General features: G+C 45.8%; 1 protein-coding gene and 1 long non-coding RNA gene across 3 annotated transcripts in view; one reads left to right on the top strand and one right to left on the bottom strand.

Moving 5' to 3' along the window:
• Positions 1-503: 503 nt before the first annotated feature.
• Positions 504-9574, bottom strand: LOC310693677. The gene is made up of 3 exons (XR_014519317.1): positions 9449-9574; positions 7412-7539; positions 504-761 (listed from the first exon to the last, which is right to left on the bottom strand). It is a non-coding gene; the product is annotated as an uncharacterized lncRNA (long non-coding RNA).
• ENTREP2 (endosomal transmembrane epsin interactor 2) overlaps positions 9288-19545 on the top strand; it is a 190445-nt gene continuing 180187 nt past the window's right edge. For both annotated transcript variants that reach the window (XM_083475764.1, XM_083475763.1), the window contains exon 1: positions 9288-9587. In XM_083475764.1, the coding sequence (XP_083331890.1) occupies positions 9333-9587 (255 nt within the window). In that variant the 5' untranslated portion in view covers positions 9288-9332. The remainder of the gene's footprint in view (positions 9588-19545) is intronic.

The raw sequence follows: 19545 nt of genomic DNA, 5'->3' as shown, positions 1-19545 counted from the left end.
CAGAGTCTTTCTGTCAGCGAGTGGGGAAGCAAGCTCCCTGGAGCTTTGGGTCCCCTTGCAGATGGCAGACTCTGTGTGCTCCTCTTCAAGTTCTCCATGTGATTTATTGTCCCACAAGGGGCAATATTTGCACATTGTTTGTTGATCAGGTGCTGATGCAGTACATTTCCCCACAGATGAAAATCAAACAAACATCAATGGCCACATGCCAATTACTGTTGCCAGACTTACAAGTCAAGCTGGGTGCTTTTATTGCTTGTTTCCTCCAATGATGGAGCAGATAGCCTCCGGCAATTGCCCCTTGAGCCAAGAGTCCCTCCAGGCCTAGCTAATCCACCCAGTTGCTGCCCCCAAATCCAGCTCAGGCACCTCTCCATGCACTCACCAAACCTGTGAAAGAAGGTCCTGTCTGTGCATTAAGAAACTGCTCCAAGCCCTTCCTGGTGCAAATTATTAGCAATGAGAAGCATGTACAGTACTGTATAATCGGGGCATCTGAACATAGGTCCTAGAATGGCAACATTCGGCTAGATTCTGTTATTGACTTTGGGCACCATGGCTTCCTTTCCAAGCAGGGAGAGCAACCCCTTCTGAGTTCAGCCCTGGGCAGGAGCTTTGAATGGGATTCTGCAGGGCACACAATGCAGGGTCAACAGCAGCTGAAGGTCTGCCTTTGAAGCCTCCTGTTCTTCAGGCGCTCAAATGAAGTCTGATGACCGATAAGAGAGCTGATGGAGTGATCCCGCCGTCATATTTCTGAACTGCAAAGGTAAAAATTTAAAGGGTAAAGGAAGCATACTTTAGTGCTCTTTAATGGCAGCTAAAAGACTCTGACAACAAAGGGACTCCAAGGAAGTCGGCTAAATCTTTTCCATAATTATCACTTTTAATGTGGTGGTGTTGTTGTTGTTGTTGTTGTTGTTGTTGTTGTTTTGCTGTCTTTATCCTGGCTCTTTAGTCCTTGCTGTTTTGCTTTCATTGTTGTTTAATTGTTTTATTGCCATTTTTATGGGACTTGCCACTTTGGCCAGATATGGAGAAGAAAAACCAAGTAAATTTACTTATTTTCCATATTTTATATCCCACCTTTTTCTCCCAGGAGCTCAAATTGGTGTTTATAGCCCCCCCCCCCGCACTGAATCTTCACAACCACCCTGTGAGGTAGGTTAGGCTGAAAGGCAGCGACTGACTCCAAGGTCACCCAGGGAGCTTCCTGGCTGAGTAAGGATTTCAACCTTGGTGTTCCAGGTCCTGTCTGACACTCTAACCACTTAGCCACATTTGTTAGTCTTCTGTTGGAGGGTTGGGCTTCCCTACTGGATAATGGCCTGGTGTAAGATGTGTCTCAATAATAGTATTTCCCACCATATAAATATATGGTAATCATATTAAGAAATGCATGTTTGAATTAAAGGTGGCCTTGCAAAGGCAGGGACTATTGAACCAAAGAAGCCAATGTCACATAGGCCTGGTGGGGGGGGGGGAGAGAGTCTGCTTTGGCTACAAAATGTTGAATGCTTGGCTGCTTGAGCTTCTTGGGAAGCAACACCACAGAATGGAGCAAAGATAAATGCATTTTAAACAAAAAACAAAACAAAAACCTCTAGATATATTAGGCATCCATTCGTAAAACGCTTGATGCAAATGGAATGAGCGGTTCCTCCTGGTACCAAATTTTCATTAGCTTGAGATCAGACAGATGCAATCAAAGTTTTCTTATAATTCATCCTCTGGGAAAGCGGGCATTGTTCCAACTGCTGACGAAGCCAATTTTATCTTTTCCAAAAGTAGCACATTGGAGGGTAACTACTTACGGTCAGGACCTATGAGCAATGATATACTGAACTCTGCTGCTAGGTTTGTTTATGGCCTTGGCTGCATTACTTCTGCAGTTGCTCCCTGATTCTATTCAAAGGGGTTTCTGTGAAAGGGACAGAGCTGAAATAGTATTCTAACACTTGACATATTTTATCAGAGAGAGTGAGAGAAAATTGTGCAGTTGGAAGCGATCCTGAGGGTCATCTAGCCCAACCCCCTGAAATTGAAATTGAACTACTTTATTGTCACTTGTAAAACTTGTGTACAGTGAGATTACACGAGCACCCCCAACTCAGCTCTCTTAGTCTTAATTCCCCTCGTTTGCTGACGCACACCCACCAAACCCAAAAGTCAGTTGCCCTGTTGTTATCTTTTTATTCAGCAGCCTAACAGTCCACGGATAGAAGCTGTTTTTTACCCTGTTGGTGAGATTAATCATGCTTCTATATCATAGAATCATAGAATCATAGAGTTGGAAGAGACCACAAGGGCCATCAAGTCCAACCCCCTGCCAAGCAGGAAACACCATCAGAGCACTCCTGACATATGGTTGTCAAGCCTCTGCTTAAAGACCTCCAAAGTAGGAGACTCCACCACACTCCTTGGCAGCAAATTCCACTGGCGAACAGCTCTTACTGTCCAGAAGTTCTTCCTAATGTTTAGGTGGAATCTTCTTTCTTGTAGTTTGGATCCATTGCTCCATGTCCGCTTCTCTGGAGCAGCAGAAAACAACCTTTCTCCCTCCTCTATAAGACATCATTTTATATATTTGAACATGGCTATCATATCACCCCTTACCCTTCTCTTCTCCAGGATAAACATGCCCAGCTCCCTTAGCCGTTCCTCATAAGGCATCGTTTCCAGCCCGTTGACCATTTTGGTTGCCCTCCTCTGGACACGTTCCAGTTTGTCAGTGTCCTTCTTGAACTGTGGTGCCCAGAACTGGACACAGTACTCCAGGTGAGGTCTGACCAGAGCAGAATACAGTGGCACTATTACTTCCCTTGATCTAGATGCTATACTCCTATTGATGCAGCCCAGAATTGCATTGGCTTTTTTAGCTGCCGCGTCACACTGTTGGCTCATGTCAAGTTTGTGGTCAACCAAGACTCCTAGATCCTTTTCACATGTACTGCTCTCAAGCCAGGTGTCCCCCATCTTGTATTTGTGCCTCTCATTTTTTTTGCCCAAGTGCAATACTTTACATTTCTCCCTGTTAAAATTCATCTTGTTTGTTTTGGCCCAGTTCTCTAATCTGTCAAGGTCGTTTTGAAGTGTGATCCTGTCCTCTGGGGTGTTAGCCACCCCTCCCATCCTTTTTTACATCCTTTTTTAATCTTAACTCAGTTAAAAGTTCTTTAGATAGCCACCCTGGCTTCTTTAGGCACCTTCCATGTTTCCGTCTCATTGGTATTGCCTGACGTTGTGCTTTTACTATCTCCCTCTTAACAAGCTCCCAGCCATCATGAACTCCCTTTCCTTTTAGTATTACTGTCCATGGGATCTCACCCAGCACTTCCCTAAGTTTTATGAAGTCGGCCTCTGCCCCCCCCCCATGGCAGAATAAAACGCTCTTTCTCTGGATTAACCCCTTGGTGTCGTTTGGCTCCTTTTGTCTCTGCTTGGGTGCAACAATTACTCCTACCCATGGATTAAAAAGGCTACATAACCATCCCGTTTGAGTTTATGCAGCGACAGGCGGGTTGCTAACTTGTTTGAGTCCTATCAATAATTATACCTTCCTGGTTGATAATCCCTTTCAGTCCCTCTTAAAGAAAACACACATGAATCTGAATCATATTAACATAAACTACTTTACTATCAGATTCATTCAGGTTGTCAACCTGAAGGCAGACTTAGGTTACATAACTGATAAACTATATACTAGATGAATCATGAGAAGACTACATCTGAGCAGTTACCAGTGAACACTCCTTGCAGCAACCGACCAACAGACAAACTGCCTGCCACATAGAGGCCGTTAGTCCTCTCAGAATGTTGGCCTTGACTGACAGCATTATATCCCACAATCAGCACCACGCTCTAACCAACTAGAACAATCCAGAAGGGCTGTAAGAAGATCCTATGTAATGGCACATGACCTCCATATTACCATGGTGATGTACAATTGGTGGGTTTGGGTTCTTAGATTCAGTTCTCATGCCCAAGTTTTGGCAAAGGCCATCGCTCCGTGGTTGAGCATCTGTTCTGCATGCAGGAGGTGCCAGCCTTGCCCAATCCCTGGCATCTCCAGGTCAAGGCTGAGAGGAGAGTTCCCTGCCTGAAACTCTGGAGAGCCGCATGCAGTCAATATTGCAGACAACGCTGAGTTAGACGGACTCGTGGTCTGATTCGTAGAAGGAAATTTTCTGTGTTTCATTTCCAATCACCAAAACAAGCTATTTGCTAGACTAACAGCCTGATCCTATGCTTAATTACTTGAAAGTAATTTATGTATTATTTGATTATTGCATTTATATCCCACCTTTTCCTCCAAGCTCAAGGTGGCGTCCATGGTTCTCACCCACCACATTTTATCCTCACAACCACCCTGTGAGGTTTAGCCGGAGGGGCAGTGACTGGCCCAAGGTCACCCAGTGCGATTCAGAGGTTCCCTTCCCTCCTGTGCTTACTTATTCTCTCATTATTTCCCCCCCCCCCCATCCTCTGACTTTTATTCCCTTTGCTATCTCCATTTGAATTTGGAGTCTGACATCCTCCCATGGTGACCCCCCCCCAGTTCTTGCATTCCCTGTTCCAAACACACTAAGTCGTTTTGCTCTCCCAACATACCAAATATTCCATTTGATTCCTCATTTTAAATTTTTTATCTAGACATTCGTCAGACTTGTTTCCACCAAAATTATTGAGCTGAGAATATTAGTTCTGAAATTTGTAACCTAAGCAGATTTCCTACTGAAGACCCTTGTTCATCAGTTCTATATTTAAAAATCTCATCTAGGCATTCCCTAAGTTTTACTTTTTCTTAATTCTGTCAGCTCATACTGCTTCTAGCTATGAGTCTAAGGTTTAGCATTTTGGGTTGTTTTTACTCTTGTTTTTAAATGCTTTGTTTCTGTAAGTCACTTTGAGGTTACCTTTCTGTAAAAGTGACTAATAATAAATATGAATAATAACAAAAACTTTCAAGTAATGGGATGGGAGTGGCTTTTTTTCTGAGCACTGCCCTGGACTCTTCCCTGTAAAACACACAGAATCAAGTATTTCCCTTTCAACAGGAAAACATGCACTTTGACACAACTGGGGTTTTTATTTCTGCCCACTTTCTCAAAGCTGAGAACTTAGTAGGGATTGGCTTCTCTTCTTATCCTCCATCTTTACAGGTGGCATCTTTTGTATGCTACGTGTGTAACTGAGTCATCAGAAAGCACAAGTAGAAGCAGGAGCAATGTCACCTTGCCTTGGACGGCAGCCATATAGCCAGAGGGCTTAAAAGTACAGTGTCTAAGAAAGAGAGCTGGTGACTCAGGAAAGTTATCTCCCTCTCCCTATAAGATGCTGGAGATCTGCAGCCAAAGATCTGGCTATTTCAAAATGATATGTGAATTTTGGCCTTCCTCAGGGGAACCTTGGAAGATGACTTAGGCTGTCAGAAGAATGGTCCATCTTGCTCAGAATTGGGAGGGGGCAACATCTGGCCAGGGAGCCCAGCGGGACCCAAATTAGCACAATGTTGTCCTCCCTCCCACCTGCCTTATGCCTGAGGCGATATATGAAGTCAGGCTATGGAGCAAGTAAAGCTGCTCCTCCTTGAGGAAAGAAGGGTTTGCAGAGTACCTGAAACCACATTGGCAAAGGACGTGAGGTTTGCAAATACCACCCAATGGCTGATCAGTGTAGTTAGGCTCTCAGCAGAATGTGCCTACTTCTACAGTTCAACAGTTTAGGACTGTTTCATAATTTATGACAATTTAGAATTTAAATGTATTTTCATGTAATATTTGATACTTCCAGCTGATGAAGGTGAATACATCGAAACAGGGCCCTGTCCTGATTTCCAATCCATAACTTGACTTCTGCTCTATGATTGAAACTGAGTCTCCATCTGCAAGCTGATAAATTATAAGGATCAACATTATTGTCGAGTGAAAAAGAGAAAATCTTTGTAACGAATTATTGTGTTATACATATCTCTTTGAGTTTGAAATCTCTGTTGGAGTTTGTAATCTCTATTATAATACATACTTTTGAATGGATTAGTTTTTGTTACTATTGACTATTGAATTGTGAGTAGGGACCACTCCCACTATTGAAATTTACATTGGCCTGAGTTCTTGGTGTGCTTTTTTTCTCAGCAGAATATTGAGTTCTACAGTTCTACAGTTCAGTAGGCTGCTTTACTGAGGAGGAGGTCTGGGCATGCTCAGAATGCAAGAATAATTCTAATTGCCTTGCAAAACTGCCAGGGCTTCAGAGTCAAAAGCCCACACAATTTGGGAGTGGGTTGGCTGGATTACCTATAAGGATGCAAATGGATATATATAGATTTAAGCAAGTGTCTGGGGCTGCCCTAGCAGTTGCTATATGAATATGGTTTTCTGCCTGGAGATGTTTGGGTTTGGGAATAGTTTGGGATTGGGATTGGCAGAAGTGGATGTAGCAGTTCAAGTGGAAGGTCAGGGGGTATGCAGGTAACAGGAAATCGTCTAGTTTTCTTTTTTATTTTGGGGAAAACTTTTAACTCCTCTCCCATTTAAGCTCCATGCCCAGGTGCCCAGCCTCCCATTGGCAGCAACTGTATTGTACCCATGCCAGTTTCCCACATTTTTGTGGGGATGTTGTGACACTGAACGTGTTTTTTTAAGGGAAGGAGAAGGACCGTAGCTCCAGGTAGGCAAAGCCTTCGCTGGCTGCTGGAGGAAGCAGCCAAATAATGGCTGATTTAAAAAACCCCCAACAGTTACTTAGTTGTATCTCCAACCCAGAAGTTGGAGGTACTGAAGTCTGCATGGCAGCGTTTTCCAAACTGCATCGCAGGAACCTTTGGAGCAGCTCATGGACCAGCGATGGTGGAGAGCTTGTTGGCCACCACTGCAGATCTTCTCTGGCAAGGATAGGGGTGGGTTATCTTCTTCTTTTTATAGTATTCTTCACTGGTTTACACACTTTTATAGATTTTAATTAACCATTTCAAACATTAAAATAAAAGGTTCTTTTGAACCTTCGGACCTTCTTTCCTCCCTGTATTTTAAGCTGTATTTTAATTAACTGTTTGTTTGTTTGTTTGTTTGTTTGTTTGTTTGTTGTTTTCTTCCTATTACAATTACTTTAATTCATATTTGGTGTTAGCCGCCCTGAGCCTGGCCCGAATATAAATAAAAAATTCTTCTTCTTCTTCTTCTTCTTCTTCTTCTTCTTCTTCTTCTTCTTCTTCTTCTTCTTCTTCTTCTTCATGGGTTCCATATTTAAGATTAATTTTTTTGCATCTTTTACCATTATCCATCTGTTATATATCCTGTTACCATACTTAGTTCCACATTACAAGTGTCATTACATCGCTGTCAATGATTTTAACTGTTTACAGTGGTCTTTTAAATAAATTAAGAATTTACTCCAGTCTTTTAAAAAATACTTGATCTTCCTGGTTTCAGATCTTCCCGGTCTGTTTCACCATCTCCGCATACTCCATGAGTTTCGTCTGCCATTCTTCTTTTGTTGCTACTTCTTCCTTCCATCTCTGGGCTGGTAGCATTCTTGCTGCTGTCATTGCATACATAAAAAGTATTTTATCCTCTCTTGGTATCTCTTTTTATACCTAACAAAAAGGTTTCTGGTTTTTTAACAAAATTATTTTTAAACATTTTCTTTAATTTATTATATATCATTTTCCAGAAAGCCTTTACCAGTGTACATGTCCACCACATATGGTAAAAAGTACCCTCCTTCACGTTGCATTTACAACACAGATTTGAACTCGTTTTGTACATTTTTGCAATTTTACTCTGTGTTAGATACCAACAATACATCATTTTCATATGGTTTTCTTTTAATGAACAGCATGCAGTAAATTTTATTTCATTTCCATAACTTTTCCCAAGATGAAAGTTGGATATTATACCCAAATTCTCTAGCCCAGTGTATCATCACTGCCTTGACTTCTTCATCTTTTGTATACCATTCCAAAAGTAGTTTGTACATTTTTGACAGCACTTTCACATTATTCACAGATCTATTTCAAATCTCGATCTCACTGTATGAAAGCTGTTTTTTGTCTACCTTAAAAAAAATGTTTAGTGATACTGTAACCAATCCATTAATAATTCTCTTATATCTTCAATTTTTCTCCATTTTAGTTGGTCTTCTGCCTCTATTAACAAATCTTTATAGGTGGCCCAATCCCCTCTCATATTTAATTTTTTAACTGAAATTGCTTCAGTGCCATCCATGCTAGTAAGTTTTTGTATCTATCCCACACCTCATAGATTGATTTTCTTCAGGAATCCTTTATGTGCTTTTGTTTTATCATACCATAAATATGCGTGCCACCCAAACCTGTTATCATGACCTTCCAAATCTAATAGATCTGTATTTTTTAACAAAATCCATTCCTACAATATAACTTCAAATCTGGCAAGAAGCAGCCCCCTCTCTCTTTAGAATCAATTAGTAACTTATATTTTATTCTTGGTTTCTTCCCCTGCCAGATCAAGTTGGATATTTTTTCCTGCCATTCTCTGGTGTGTCCCATCCCACTTATCAGGGGTATAGATTGAAATAAAAATAGCATCCTTGGTAGCACATTCATTTTTAGAGCAGATATTCTTCCGCAAAATGACAGTTTCATCCTTGCCCGCACTTCCAGATCTCTCTTAACTTCTTTCAGGTATGTAATCATCCTTAAATATATTTCTGTTTTCAGCAGTTAACCATGCCCCTAAAGATTTAATCTTTCTTTCTACATGCATTTCTGTGGTCTGTGGGAACAGCTGTGGCTTTTCTTCCAGGGACCACGGCCAGCCCTCCTCGGCTAAACGCGGCAGGCCGGTGAGCCCCCTGGCCTGGCTTGAGGACCAAGGCGGGCCATCCGGACACGGACTGGCAGCGTCTCTCCAGAACTTCGGGCAGGAAACTCTGCCCCGGCGCCCGCCCGCCCGCCCAGAAGCGCAAGCCGCGGGAAGCCCCCGCGCCCCCCAATGCCCACTTCCCCCTTGGCGGCTTACTCTCGAGTCGACGCGGCTGGAGCGGGAAGGGGCGGGGCGTCTCTCCAGCCCCTCCTCGGCCGGGGGCGGCGCTGCAGCACCTGCCCGGCCGGCGCGGAGGCTGAGCGGCGCCTGGCGGGGAAGGAGGCGCTGCAGCCGCGCTAGCTAAGCGGAGCCTGGACCGGCCATGCCGCCCGCCGAGGGGCTCCGGCCGAGCGCGCGATGAGGGGCCCGGCGGCCATGGGCCAGGGCGGCGGGCGGCGGCGGCGGCGAGGGCGGCGCGGCTCCCCCGCGCGCTGCGCTCCGGGCCGGCGGGCTGGGCTGAGCCGCCCTCGGTAGCGCCGGGCCGGGGAGATGCCTGGGGCCGGGCGAAGGAGCGCCGCCGCCGCCCCGCCGAGGATGATGCCGCCGCCCTTGGCCCCGGGGGGTCCGCGCTCGCTGAGCCTCTCCCGCCTGCGCGAGTACCGCACCCGCTCGCGGATCATGCTGGCCCTCGGCGTCGCCCAGATGGTCCTCGGCTGCCTCATCGTGGCCGTCAGCTTCGCCGCCCTGGCGCTCACCACCTCGGCCCGCGTCCGGCACTCCTGCCCCTTCTGGGCCGGCTTCTCGGTAAGGCGCTCTCGGCCCGCCGCCCGGCAGGCCTTGCTCCGCGCGGGCGGGAGGCGGGAGCCGGGAGCCGGCCGGGCGCGCACCTGAGGCGGGCCCGGGAAGTTCCTGCGGCGCGCCTCCCCCCGAGGAGAGCCTCCAGGCTCCGGAGCAGTCTACCTCTGGCAAGGGACGCGGGGAGGGAGGGAGGGAGGGAGGGAGGCGGGTCCTTGCTTTGACCTAGGGAGGCTGCTCCGTCTCCCAGCCGCGCTGTGCCAGAGGAGGCACATGTGGGGAGCTCCCGCGTTCAGGCGAACATCAGGAACATCATTGGCCACGTCCCTGTTCTGGGCTCCTTGGTGGCATCTAGTTGATCCCTGTGGGAAGCAGGTTGTTTCACGAGGTTGATCTTTAGCGTTCCTTAGGTGACACTGCTCAGGGCAGTTTTCTCATCCCTTTTAAACACACACGCACCACACATATCCTTCAGATCTGGCTCTCCTAATGATTTTGTCGAATTTCCAAATGGATTGGGATTTTGTGGTGTTTATTTTTTAATTTTAGATTGCACTTTTTTGTTAAAAACACTCCCCTCACATGGCCTCTGAGATCTTCCTACCCTACCCCCTGTGAGGGTAGGGTGTGCCTTCTTGTTGAGAAACGCGCACTCAGGGGATGCCAGCTAGAGACCTCTGGGTTCCCCTAGGTGCTTCTGCTGCCGCCGCCTTCTGAAGAAGGGTTCAGTGTAACTGGATTCAAAATGTATTCTCTGAACTTGGTTTTGCACCCACTTCGTACTGCATCCTGGGCAAGGGCACTGGGATAATTCAGTAGCAGCGATATTACACCTCTCCTCAGAAGTTCATTTAATTTGACAAAGACCTTGCGTTTACAGAATTCATAGCATAAAAAAAATAGACGTTAACCTTGCTGAAATGAATCATTGTTTTATTTTTCATGCATTGGACTGAGGTGTTACCTTCTCTTTGTTCTGTTTTCTTGGAGTATCATTTATTTAAGAACTAGGAAGAGTCAAGCAGGTAAGAGTCAGCAGGGTAAAATCCTTGCCAGCCTGCAGATAAAAAGATTGTGAGCTCCCACTTGAAGGTCCTGTCCTGAGAGAAGGAGGTGCCCACCTGTGCATCCCAGTTCAGCTGAAAGGGCTTTCGAAGCACCTTTAATAGATGGGCTTAAGTCCAAAGGACTTAATTTAACTAAATGGGGCTGTTACACTGGAGGAGGAGCTCCAGATTTGACCAGGGGATTGTATTTTGTGAGTGGTCACTGTGCTTATTTTACATACAGAGCAGTTTTACATGAATTGCTTGTATTTTTGCATTTCATTGCTGTCTAACTCCCATCTTTTACAATTCTTCTATACCCCTGTATTATTTATTTATTTATTTATTTATTTATTTATTTATTTATTTATTATTGCATTAACATCCCACCTTCTTTTGCCCAAGGAGCTCAAGGTAGCATACATGGGTCTCTTCCTCCTCCTCATTTAATCCCCACAACCACCTTGTGAGGTAAGTCAGGCTGAGAGGCGGGTCTGGCTCAGTGTCACCCTGTGAGCTTCATGACCAAGTAGTAATTTGAACCCTGGCCTCCCATATCCTAGTCTGCCACTCTAACCACTACACCACACTGGCTGGCTGCCTGTCCACGTAAAGCTTATGCCATCGTAACTGTTAGCCTGCAATCCAAATGGCAGGTACCTGAGTGTGAGCCCCATTGACTCAAACAGGACTTACTTCTAAGTAGACATGGTTAGGACTGTTAATTTTTTTAAATTTATTTTTTTTAATGCAAATTTGTGGCAGGAAGAAATTTGTTGCAGAAAGGTACCACAAGGTTCTTTGTCATTTTTGCTGCAAAGCAGGTCAAACAGTTACACCACTAGAGAGAATTCCTCATTTATCCACCTTCCCTTTTTCAGATTGCTCATGTTAGGATCCTGGAGATTTTGTTTTCTTTTAAACAAAAAGTTTGAATTACCAATTTCAAGTAGGAAGTGTCCATAGGACGGGATTCCTACAGTACTGGCAAAAGGAGGGAATGTGTTGCTTCACTTCTGTGGATAGACTGAAGTAGTTTGAAGAGGTTTGCAGAATAAACTGCCCAGAGTGAGTGGATTGTCCTCTGAGCCTAAGCATGACTTGAGTTGCAATTTCTACTGCTGAGGATCATATTTTTTATTAATCTGTTAAGAAATTGCCCAAGAGAAGCAGATATTCACTACTGCTTTGCTTTCATGCTCTTTTCAGCAAACAGAAGGCAACTTTGAAAAAATGAAGCTAGATCACTCAGTATTTGTAGGATTCCTTAAAAGGACCATCTCTTAGCTTGCTTGGTGTTAATCTAGTCTGTTATTAAAAGTTTCCTAATGGCAAAGCCCTAAGTGTGTGCGTCATTTCATTATCTAAATATAGCAAATATTAGAGAGGACTTGTACTGTTTTATTTAATTTTTCATCCAGTGAAGATGAGGAGAGGGTACCGCTAGGGAAATCAAAATGTTTGAGATATGATGGAGTTAATGTTGGAAGGAAAAATGACTTTATTTGCAAATCAAGCTTTGCTTTTATTCTGATCCCCCACCTGCTATGGATTCCATTTCTGTCTCTTGCTTTTTTCCTTGTCCCCATGCACCTTTCTGTGTTCATTGCAGAGTAATGGACTGAGTAATCAAGTTCCATTCTGGAGCCTTCAGTGCTGCAAAAACAGGGGCATGCAGCTGAAGGCAGGCTGAGGGCCCAGAAGTTTAACTCAGAACTTTGACCCATCAGCACCCACTTAAACTGGCATAATTGAGTTGGAAACTGGTTTACACCTTGACCTTTGGGAGGCTGCCATCCTGTGAGGGTTGGGGCAGCAGTGTAACAAAGAGACTGAACTCTTGACTCAGAAAGTCCCCAATTTCAGCCAGAGCAACCCCTCCCAATCTGCAATATGAGGGTTGGGGAAAATAATACTAAGCAATCTTACATGGTTTAGAGCTAGGTAGTGTCCCAATGAACCACAGTTAACATTAACTATAGTTTAAAGGGTCTTGGTGGACCACAAGCTGAACGTGAGTCAACAGTGTGATGCAGCAGCCAAAAAAGCTAATGCTATTCTAGGCTGCATCAAGAGAAGTCTAGTGTCCAGATCAAGGGAAGTCACAGTCCCACTCTCTTCTGCCTTGGTCAGACCACACCTGGAATACTGTGTCCATTTCTCGGCTCCACAATTTAAGAAGGATGTTGACAAGCTGAAACTTGTGCCGAGGAGGGAGACCAAGATGATCACGGGTCTGGAAACTAAGCCTTATGAGGACAGCTTGAAGGAGCTGGGTATGTTGAGCCTGGAAAAGGGGAGACTGTGAGGAGATACAATACCCATCTTCAAATATCTGAAGGGCTGTCACATGGAGGAGGGAACAAGCTTGTTTTCTGCTGCTCTGGAGGGGAGAACTCGAACCAATGGCTTCAAGTTACAAGAAGGGACATTCCGAATAAACACCAGGAATAACTTTCTGACAGTAAGAGTTGTTTGACAGTGGAACAGGAACACCTGGAAAGGTGGTGGACTCTCCTTCCTTGGAGGTTTTTAAGCAGAGCTTGGATGACCATCTGCAATTAATGCTTTAGTTGAGATTCCTGCATTCTAGGGGGTTGGCCTAGATGACCCTTGGGGTCCCTTCTATGCTCTTCCTAGGCTTGCTGCCCACGCAAATAGGGACTAGAGGGTTGTGCCAAAGGTTTTGTGGAATTGATGAATCTTGTAAGAGGCATGCTTTTCAACTCAGCTTGATCTGCAGAAAATCGCAGGGGCCACCAAGTTACAATCATTAGGATTAATATTATTATTGCATTTGTATCCCACCTTTTTCTCAAAGGTGGCACAGGTGGTTCTCCCGCCTCAACAACCTCGCACAGTAGGTTAGGCTGAGATGCAATGACTGGCCCAGGGTGAGCTTCATGGCCAAGAGAGGATTTGAGCCTAGGTCTCTCCCAGGTCCTAGTCCAACACTCTAAGCCACTGTGCCAAACTGGCTTCTGAGAACAGAGGGCAGGAGCAGATTGTATCTCTAAAAGTAGGTTGAAAGGGTGGAGGGAAGTGATTATTCCACTTAAAATAGACAAGTCTGCTCTGTCTGTATGTTCTGATAAAACATTTAAGGTTACTTTCATTCTTATATGTGTTTGTGAACTTGCCATAAGTTGATTATCTCAGAAGTACTTCAGCTCTAGCAAGGTCTGCCTTTCACTTAGCAACTCGGTTATTGCACAGCTGATTTTGCTTAATCTGATAGCTCTCATCATAAGCAACCTTTTAGGCAACTCATGCAAGGGATGGGGGTGGCCAGAGGCAAAGGTGAATGAGCAACGCAGCACTGCTATTTTCCTTGAAGCTTGAATTTGTTTTATTCTCACCGAAAAAATGGAAACTAGACATTCCGTTGTGTCAACCAAAACCTATGTGAAATATACTTGGAGTCCTGTAGTGATTTCTTGCTCTTTATTGTAACTTGTAAAACAGTGATTGAATTGCCCCCCCAAACCTCAGGCTTTTATATACAATATTTACACAATGAGTCCTGTCTGATTGGCTGATTCTGCTTCCCTCCTGGAGCCTGATTGGTCTTTTCCTGCAAGCCAATCAGTTGTTCCATTCTAGGATCCTACTTGCCTATTGTTCTAGGATCCAAGGTTAGTACATAACACTATGTTTGGTGATTAGCTTATATCCTGAGTTTCTAATCCTGGGTGCATTGCAGCCATGCAGAACTCAGAAGTTTCCCAACATGTCTCTCCACCCAGGCTAGCAACAGGCATGGGTAAGTTATATTTTAATACTAGGCACTACTGCTCTTGTTTGTGTTGCTCACCAAATTCTTGCCCAACCTCTTCTTCCTCTACAGCTCCCCCCCCCCCCCGCATCCTCTCACAGCTTCTTCAAGCCTTCAATAGGAGTATAGCATCTAGATCAAGGGAAGTAATAGTGCCACTGTATTCTGCTCTGGTCAGACCTCACCTGGAGTACTGTGTCCAGTTCTGGGCACCACAGTTCAAGAAGGACACTGACAAACTGGAACGTGTCCAGAGGAGGGCAACCAAAATGGTCAAAGGCCTGGAAACGATGCCTTATGAGGAACGGCTAAGGGAGCTGGGCATGTTTAGCCTGGAGAAGAGGAGGTTAAGGGGTGATATGATAGCCATGTTCAAATATATAAAAGGATGTCACATAGAGGAGGGAGAAAGGTTGTTTTCTGCTGCTCCAGAGAAGCGGACACGGAGCAATGGATCCAAACTACAAGAAAGAAGATTCCACCTAAACATTAGGAAGAACTTCCTGACAGTAAGGGCTGTTTGACAGTGGAATTTGCTGCCAAGGAGTGTGGTGGAGTCTCCTACTTTGGAGGTCTTTAAGCAGAGGCTTGACAACCATATGTCAGGAGTACTCTGATGGTGTTTCCTGCTTGGCAGGGGGTTGGACTCGATGGCCCTTGTGGTCTCTTCCAACTCTATGATTCTAGGATTCTAAGCCCCCAGAGCAGGGTCAATGATGGAGTTGGCCTGAGCATGAGGGAAAGTCCTGAGGGGTGAATAGGGAGGCCTCAAGCTCTCTGCTTGGCCCCTGAGTGTGGGGTCCCCCACGCCTTCCCTCCATAATGCAAATGAAGACCAACACTTAGAGTAGAAATTCATCACCCACAAAGATAAAGCTGAGGTGCACAAATGGAAGCTCTAAAAATAAGCATTGGGCGTCTTCCTTCCAAATGACTTATCTCCAGTAAGGCTTCAGCAGCGCTTTCTCTATGAAGAAAACTGGGTCCAGTTCAGGCCTTGAGAGTTGCGCTCTGTTTGGAGGGGTCCTGATGTTTAGGTAGTTTCTGGAAGTCAACTGGATTTGTTCCTGGAGGCAGATTTGCCGCCTCTTCTCTCCCTGCATGTCTCCCACAGACTGAGCCTGGGAGGAGAGCAGGGGCTTGTGCAGGTTGATTTAAAGACTGGCTCTGGTGCGATGTGGGTGGTGCTCTGGTCAAGGAATGGCTGGCTGTAAAGAGACTTTGCACCTACTTTCCCAGTCAGCTTGTAAATTACACACATTGTCAAGTCCTCCTGATTTTTATGGGCAGCTGTGGTGGAAATAAGAGAATTATGTCCATGTTGTGCTTTGGGTGGCTGTTCTACCAAGAATTTTTGTTGCTCTTTTGTCCAGTGGGTAAACTGGGCTGTGGAATCGGAGCACTTTCCATTTGACTTAATTTTAACCATCTGGTCCCTCTCCTGACCTCTTCTCTGTGACCAGGCTCATGAGATACGGTATGTAAAATCACTTTAAGCAGAAAGGCAAACAGTTGCCCTGAAGCTGGCGCTCTCAGTTATTTCCTGACCTGGTAATAATCAGGGCTATGTGCATAGGCCATGGCAACACGGAATGAGGAAAAATACATCTTTATGTGAATCTCAGCTTTTGTTTAACAAAAAGAAGGGTGTGCTTTTAGCCATCATGGATGCAGATATGTACTTGAAGGGCTCCTGGGATTTCAATGTGCGGACAGAAATGAACAGGGTCTCCGGTAGGTTGGTCCAGGAGTTCAATGACCTGTCTCTCCTCCTGACTATCAGAACCAGAATAAATGGTGCTGGCAGTAAACCAGCGCAGACTGAAGTATGCAGAATGTTAATCTTTGCATAAACCAAGTAGGAGAGTCTCGCTTGTCTAGCTGCTTGTGCAGAGGGTATTTAACTCTGATAAGTAACTTCCCAACTACATGTGGTCACCTCAGAGTGCCTCCTAAAAATAATGTCATTTCCTTTTCCTGGTACATCAGTCTTTTGCAGGCCCTGCCCACTGGTGAGGCAGGGGGAGGTGCCCACCTCTGAGTGGTGGAAACCCAAGGGGGGCACTGGCCTTGCCTCTGCTGCCCACCCAGCCGTCTCCACCAGCAGCAGAGAAGTGCCGTTGGCAGCAGTTTTCAGCAGTTGCCAGGAACTTGTGAGATCTCATAGAACACATGAAATCTTGTAAGACTTTGGCAAGATCTCACCAGAAACTACTTGTGCTTCACTAGGATTGTCCAAGCAACAAACTAGTTTAAAATACTTGTGAAATACATCGTAACATACCGGTATTTAAAACTGGCAGTTAAAATATAATTTGCCCTGGCAGCAGTCCAGTGGCTAGCCTCATCTGCACCTCAGTTTCCAAAGGCCTGTCTGAACAGGAATGTCTTAGGCTGGTGGCAGAAAGATAGCAGAGAGGGAGAGAGCCAGTCTCAGCTCTCTTGGGAGGGAATCTCACAATATGGGGGCAGCCACAGAAAAGGCTGTTTCTCATATCACTGCCAACTGTGCCTCTGTTATGGTGGTGACAGAGTGGAGGTGTTCACCTGAGGATCTTATCACCTGGCCAGGTTCGTATGGGGAGATACAATCTTTCAGGTAGACTGGCTGATCGCTGCTTGATCCTACAGGTGTTCACTCACAAGTAAATGCCATAGAGCTCTCGTTACTATTTATTAATGTATATACCACACAATCACCGGTGGCTTTTATGCTTTTGTGCCTGTTATGAAAAACACACATAATTAAAGTGTACCGTAAAACTGTTTAATCAAAATATTGAAATAAACACCTAGAATTAAAATGTACAATCAAACAAGCCTATTAAAACAGCACAACAATAATAAGGAGTTAAAGCAGCAAATGAAAAATGGGATGTTTAAGTCAGGAAACAGGTGTGTCTTCAAGAGCTGGTGGAATGCCAATATTGATGGGGGCCTCTCATATTTCAGCAGGAGAAGCATTCCACAGCACTGGTGCCACCAGTGAAAAAGCCCACCTAGGTGTTAAAACAAGCCGATGATAATTGTGTTCAGTAGACCTCCCATCCAGGTTAGCATCTATTGCATTGCAGTCTTAATCCCTGAGATGTTTGCCAATTAGGTTTTATATCTGTTTTCTTTATATACATCAGGCTGTTGGCAGGAGACAAATACTGGAGGCTACATCTTTCTAGCTACCACCAGATGGACCAGTCTAAATTTGGAACTTTGTTAGCATGTGTTGAATTTTGAAATTTTTGAAAGCGTCAGTACTGTTTTGTTCTCCCTGTTTCAGGGGCAGCTTGTAGTTCGATCAGTTTGGGAAAGAGGGTGCTGGAGCCTTAAGTTTCCAGACGGTGCTTATCCATTAGACAGCATCAGTCCCCCAGAACCCAACAACCCTTGTGGCTCTCCGGAGCTGTCTCTTACTAGTCACATGCCAAATTCAGTCTCTCTCTCCCCCCCCCCCCCGCTGCCCATTCTTACTGTTTCCCTTAGGTCTTACCCAGGTAGATGCATACATGTTTGGATTGGTAAGACATTTATGGCAACTTAGATTGGTAAGACATTTATGGCAATTCCAAGATCAGGATAATTTGATCAGAGTTGTCCATGCATTGGTAACCTCAGGGTTGGATTACTGCAGTGCAGTCTATGTGGGGCTACCCTTGGGCTGGCCAAGAGGCTGCAGCTGGTGCAGAAGGTGGTGGCCAGGCTGCTTGTGGGGGAAACCACCCCCAGCACGTAAGAGTTTGCTGGCAGGATTTGCATTGGCTGCTAATTTGCTACCAGGCCAAGTTTGAGGTGTTGGTACTAACATATGTCACTATACACATCAGGACCACGTTATTAGAGACTACCTTATCCCTTATCATGTTCCCAATAGATCACTGCAGTCTGCAAAAAAGTTTCTCCTGCAAGTTCCAAAGATTTCAGAAGCGTACCCCATAGTGACTTGGAGAAGGGCTTCTATTGTGGATGCTCCTGTTCTGTGGAGCAGTATCTCTGCCAAGAAACCTTATTGGAACTTTTTGGAAATAGTTGAAAACGTTTCTGTTCCAACAGGTTTTCCCAGCTGGATAAATGGACCTTTCACCATGAGTGTCCACTTGTTAGGGTTTTAAATGAATTATTTGTATTTGTATGTTTAACTTTTTAATTATCCCGTGTGTTAATCAGCTTCAGTGGTTTAGAAGGTGATTAATAAATTAGTTGTAATAATAATAATAATAATAATAATAATAATAATAATAATAATAATAATAATATAACATGTTGTGTATTCTAGTGGCTATCAGCCATAGAGGCCATTAAGCAAACCCCTTTGGCTAATAAAATGCAGCAGGTACTTGAGAGATCATTTTGCATGTATCCAAAAGGAATGCTCCCCAAACAAGTATTTCTTAGGGCAGTGTTTCCCAAACGTTTTTGGGCAACGGCACACCTGTTTACCGGAAAAAAATCTCACGGCACACCACCATTAAAGCCCCGCCCCGTGACGTCAGCGCGCAGCGTCACGCTGGGAGGGACGCACAAAAGTTAAAGTTTTTTTCCCTCCCCGCGAAGGAACGAAAGAGGGCGCCTCAACACCGGGAGGTGGGCAGGGAGCGGGGGGAGCGGCCAGACGGGCTCCGCTGGGGGACTTTCGGCTGCCGGAGGCGGGGAAGGGGCGGCTGCAGCGGACCCGGAAGTGGTTGCGCCCATCGGGGGCGGTGGGAGCGCGCCGTGCGGGTTGGTGGGTGGGGGAAGGAGAGGAAGAGGAGGGGGCGGCGGCGGCGGCCGGAGGCTGGACGGATCCGCGCAGGGACGGCGCGCGAGCCGGGAGGAGGCGCGAAGAAGGAGGCAAGGCGAGAGCAGCGCGGCTCGGGATGCATTCGGACTGCCGGCTGCTGCGCCCGAGACGCGGGGTATGGTGAGCAGCCCGGAGCGCCCGCTCCCCCGGGGGACCCGGCCGGCGCTGGCCTCCCTCCTCCTCCTCCTGTTGCTGCTCAGGCGGGACGCGGCGGCGCAGAAAGGTGCGTGCGGGAGCCCCGCCGGGAGGGGAGGGACCAGAGCCTTCCCGCCTTTCTTGCTTGGCGCCCACCCAAAAGCCCGTCGGGTTTTCGCGCCTTCCTCCAGTAGGCCGGCCGAAGCGAGCGGTGATGGGATGTGGGAGCTCGCTCGC

This window comes from Podarcis liolepis, assembly GCF_965112155.1.
Source record: "Podarcis liolepis genome assembly, chromosome: 14".
NCBI classification, from domain to species: Eukaryota; Metazoa; Chordata; class Lepidosauria; order Squamata; family Lacertidae; genus Podarcis; species Podarcis liolepis.
The sequence above is the reverse complement of the archived record's forward strand: the minus strand, read 5'-3'. Positions and strand labels throughout refer to the sequence as shown.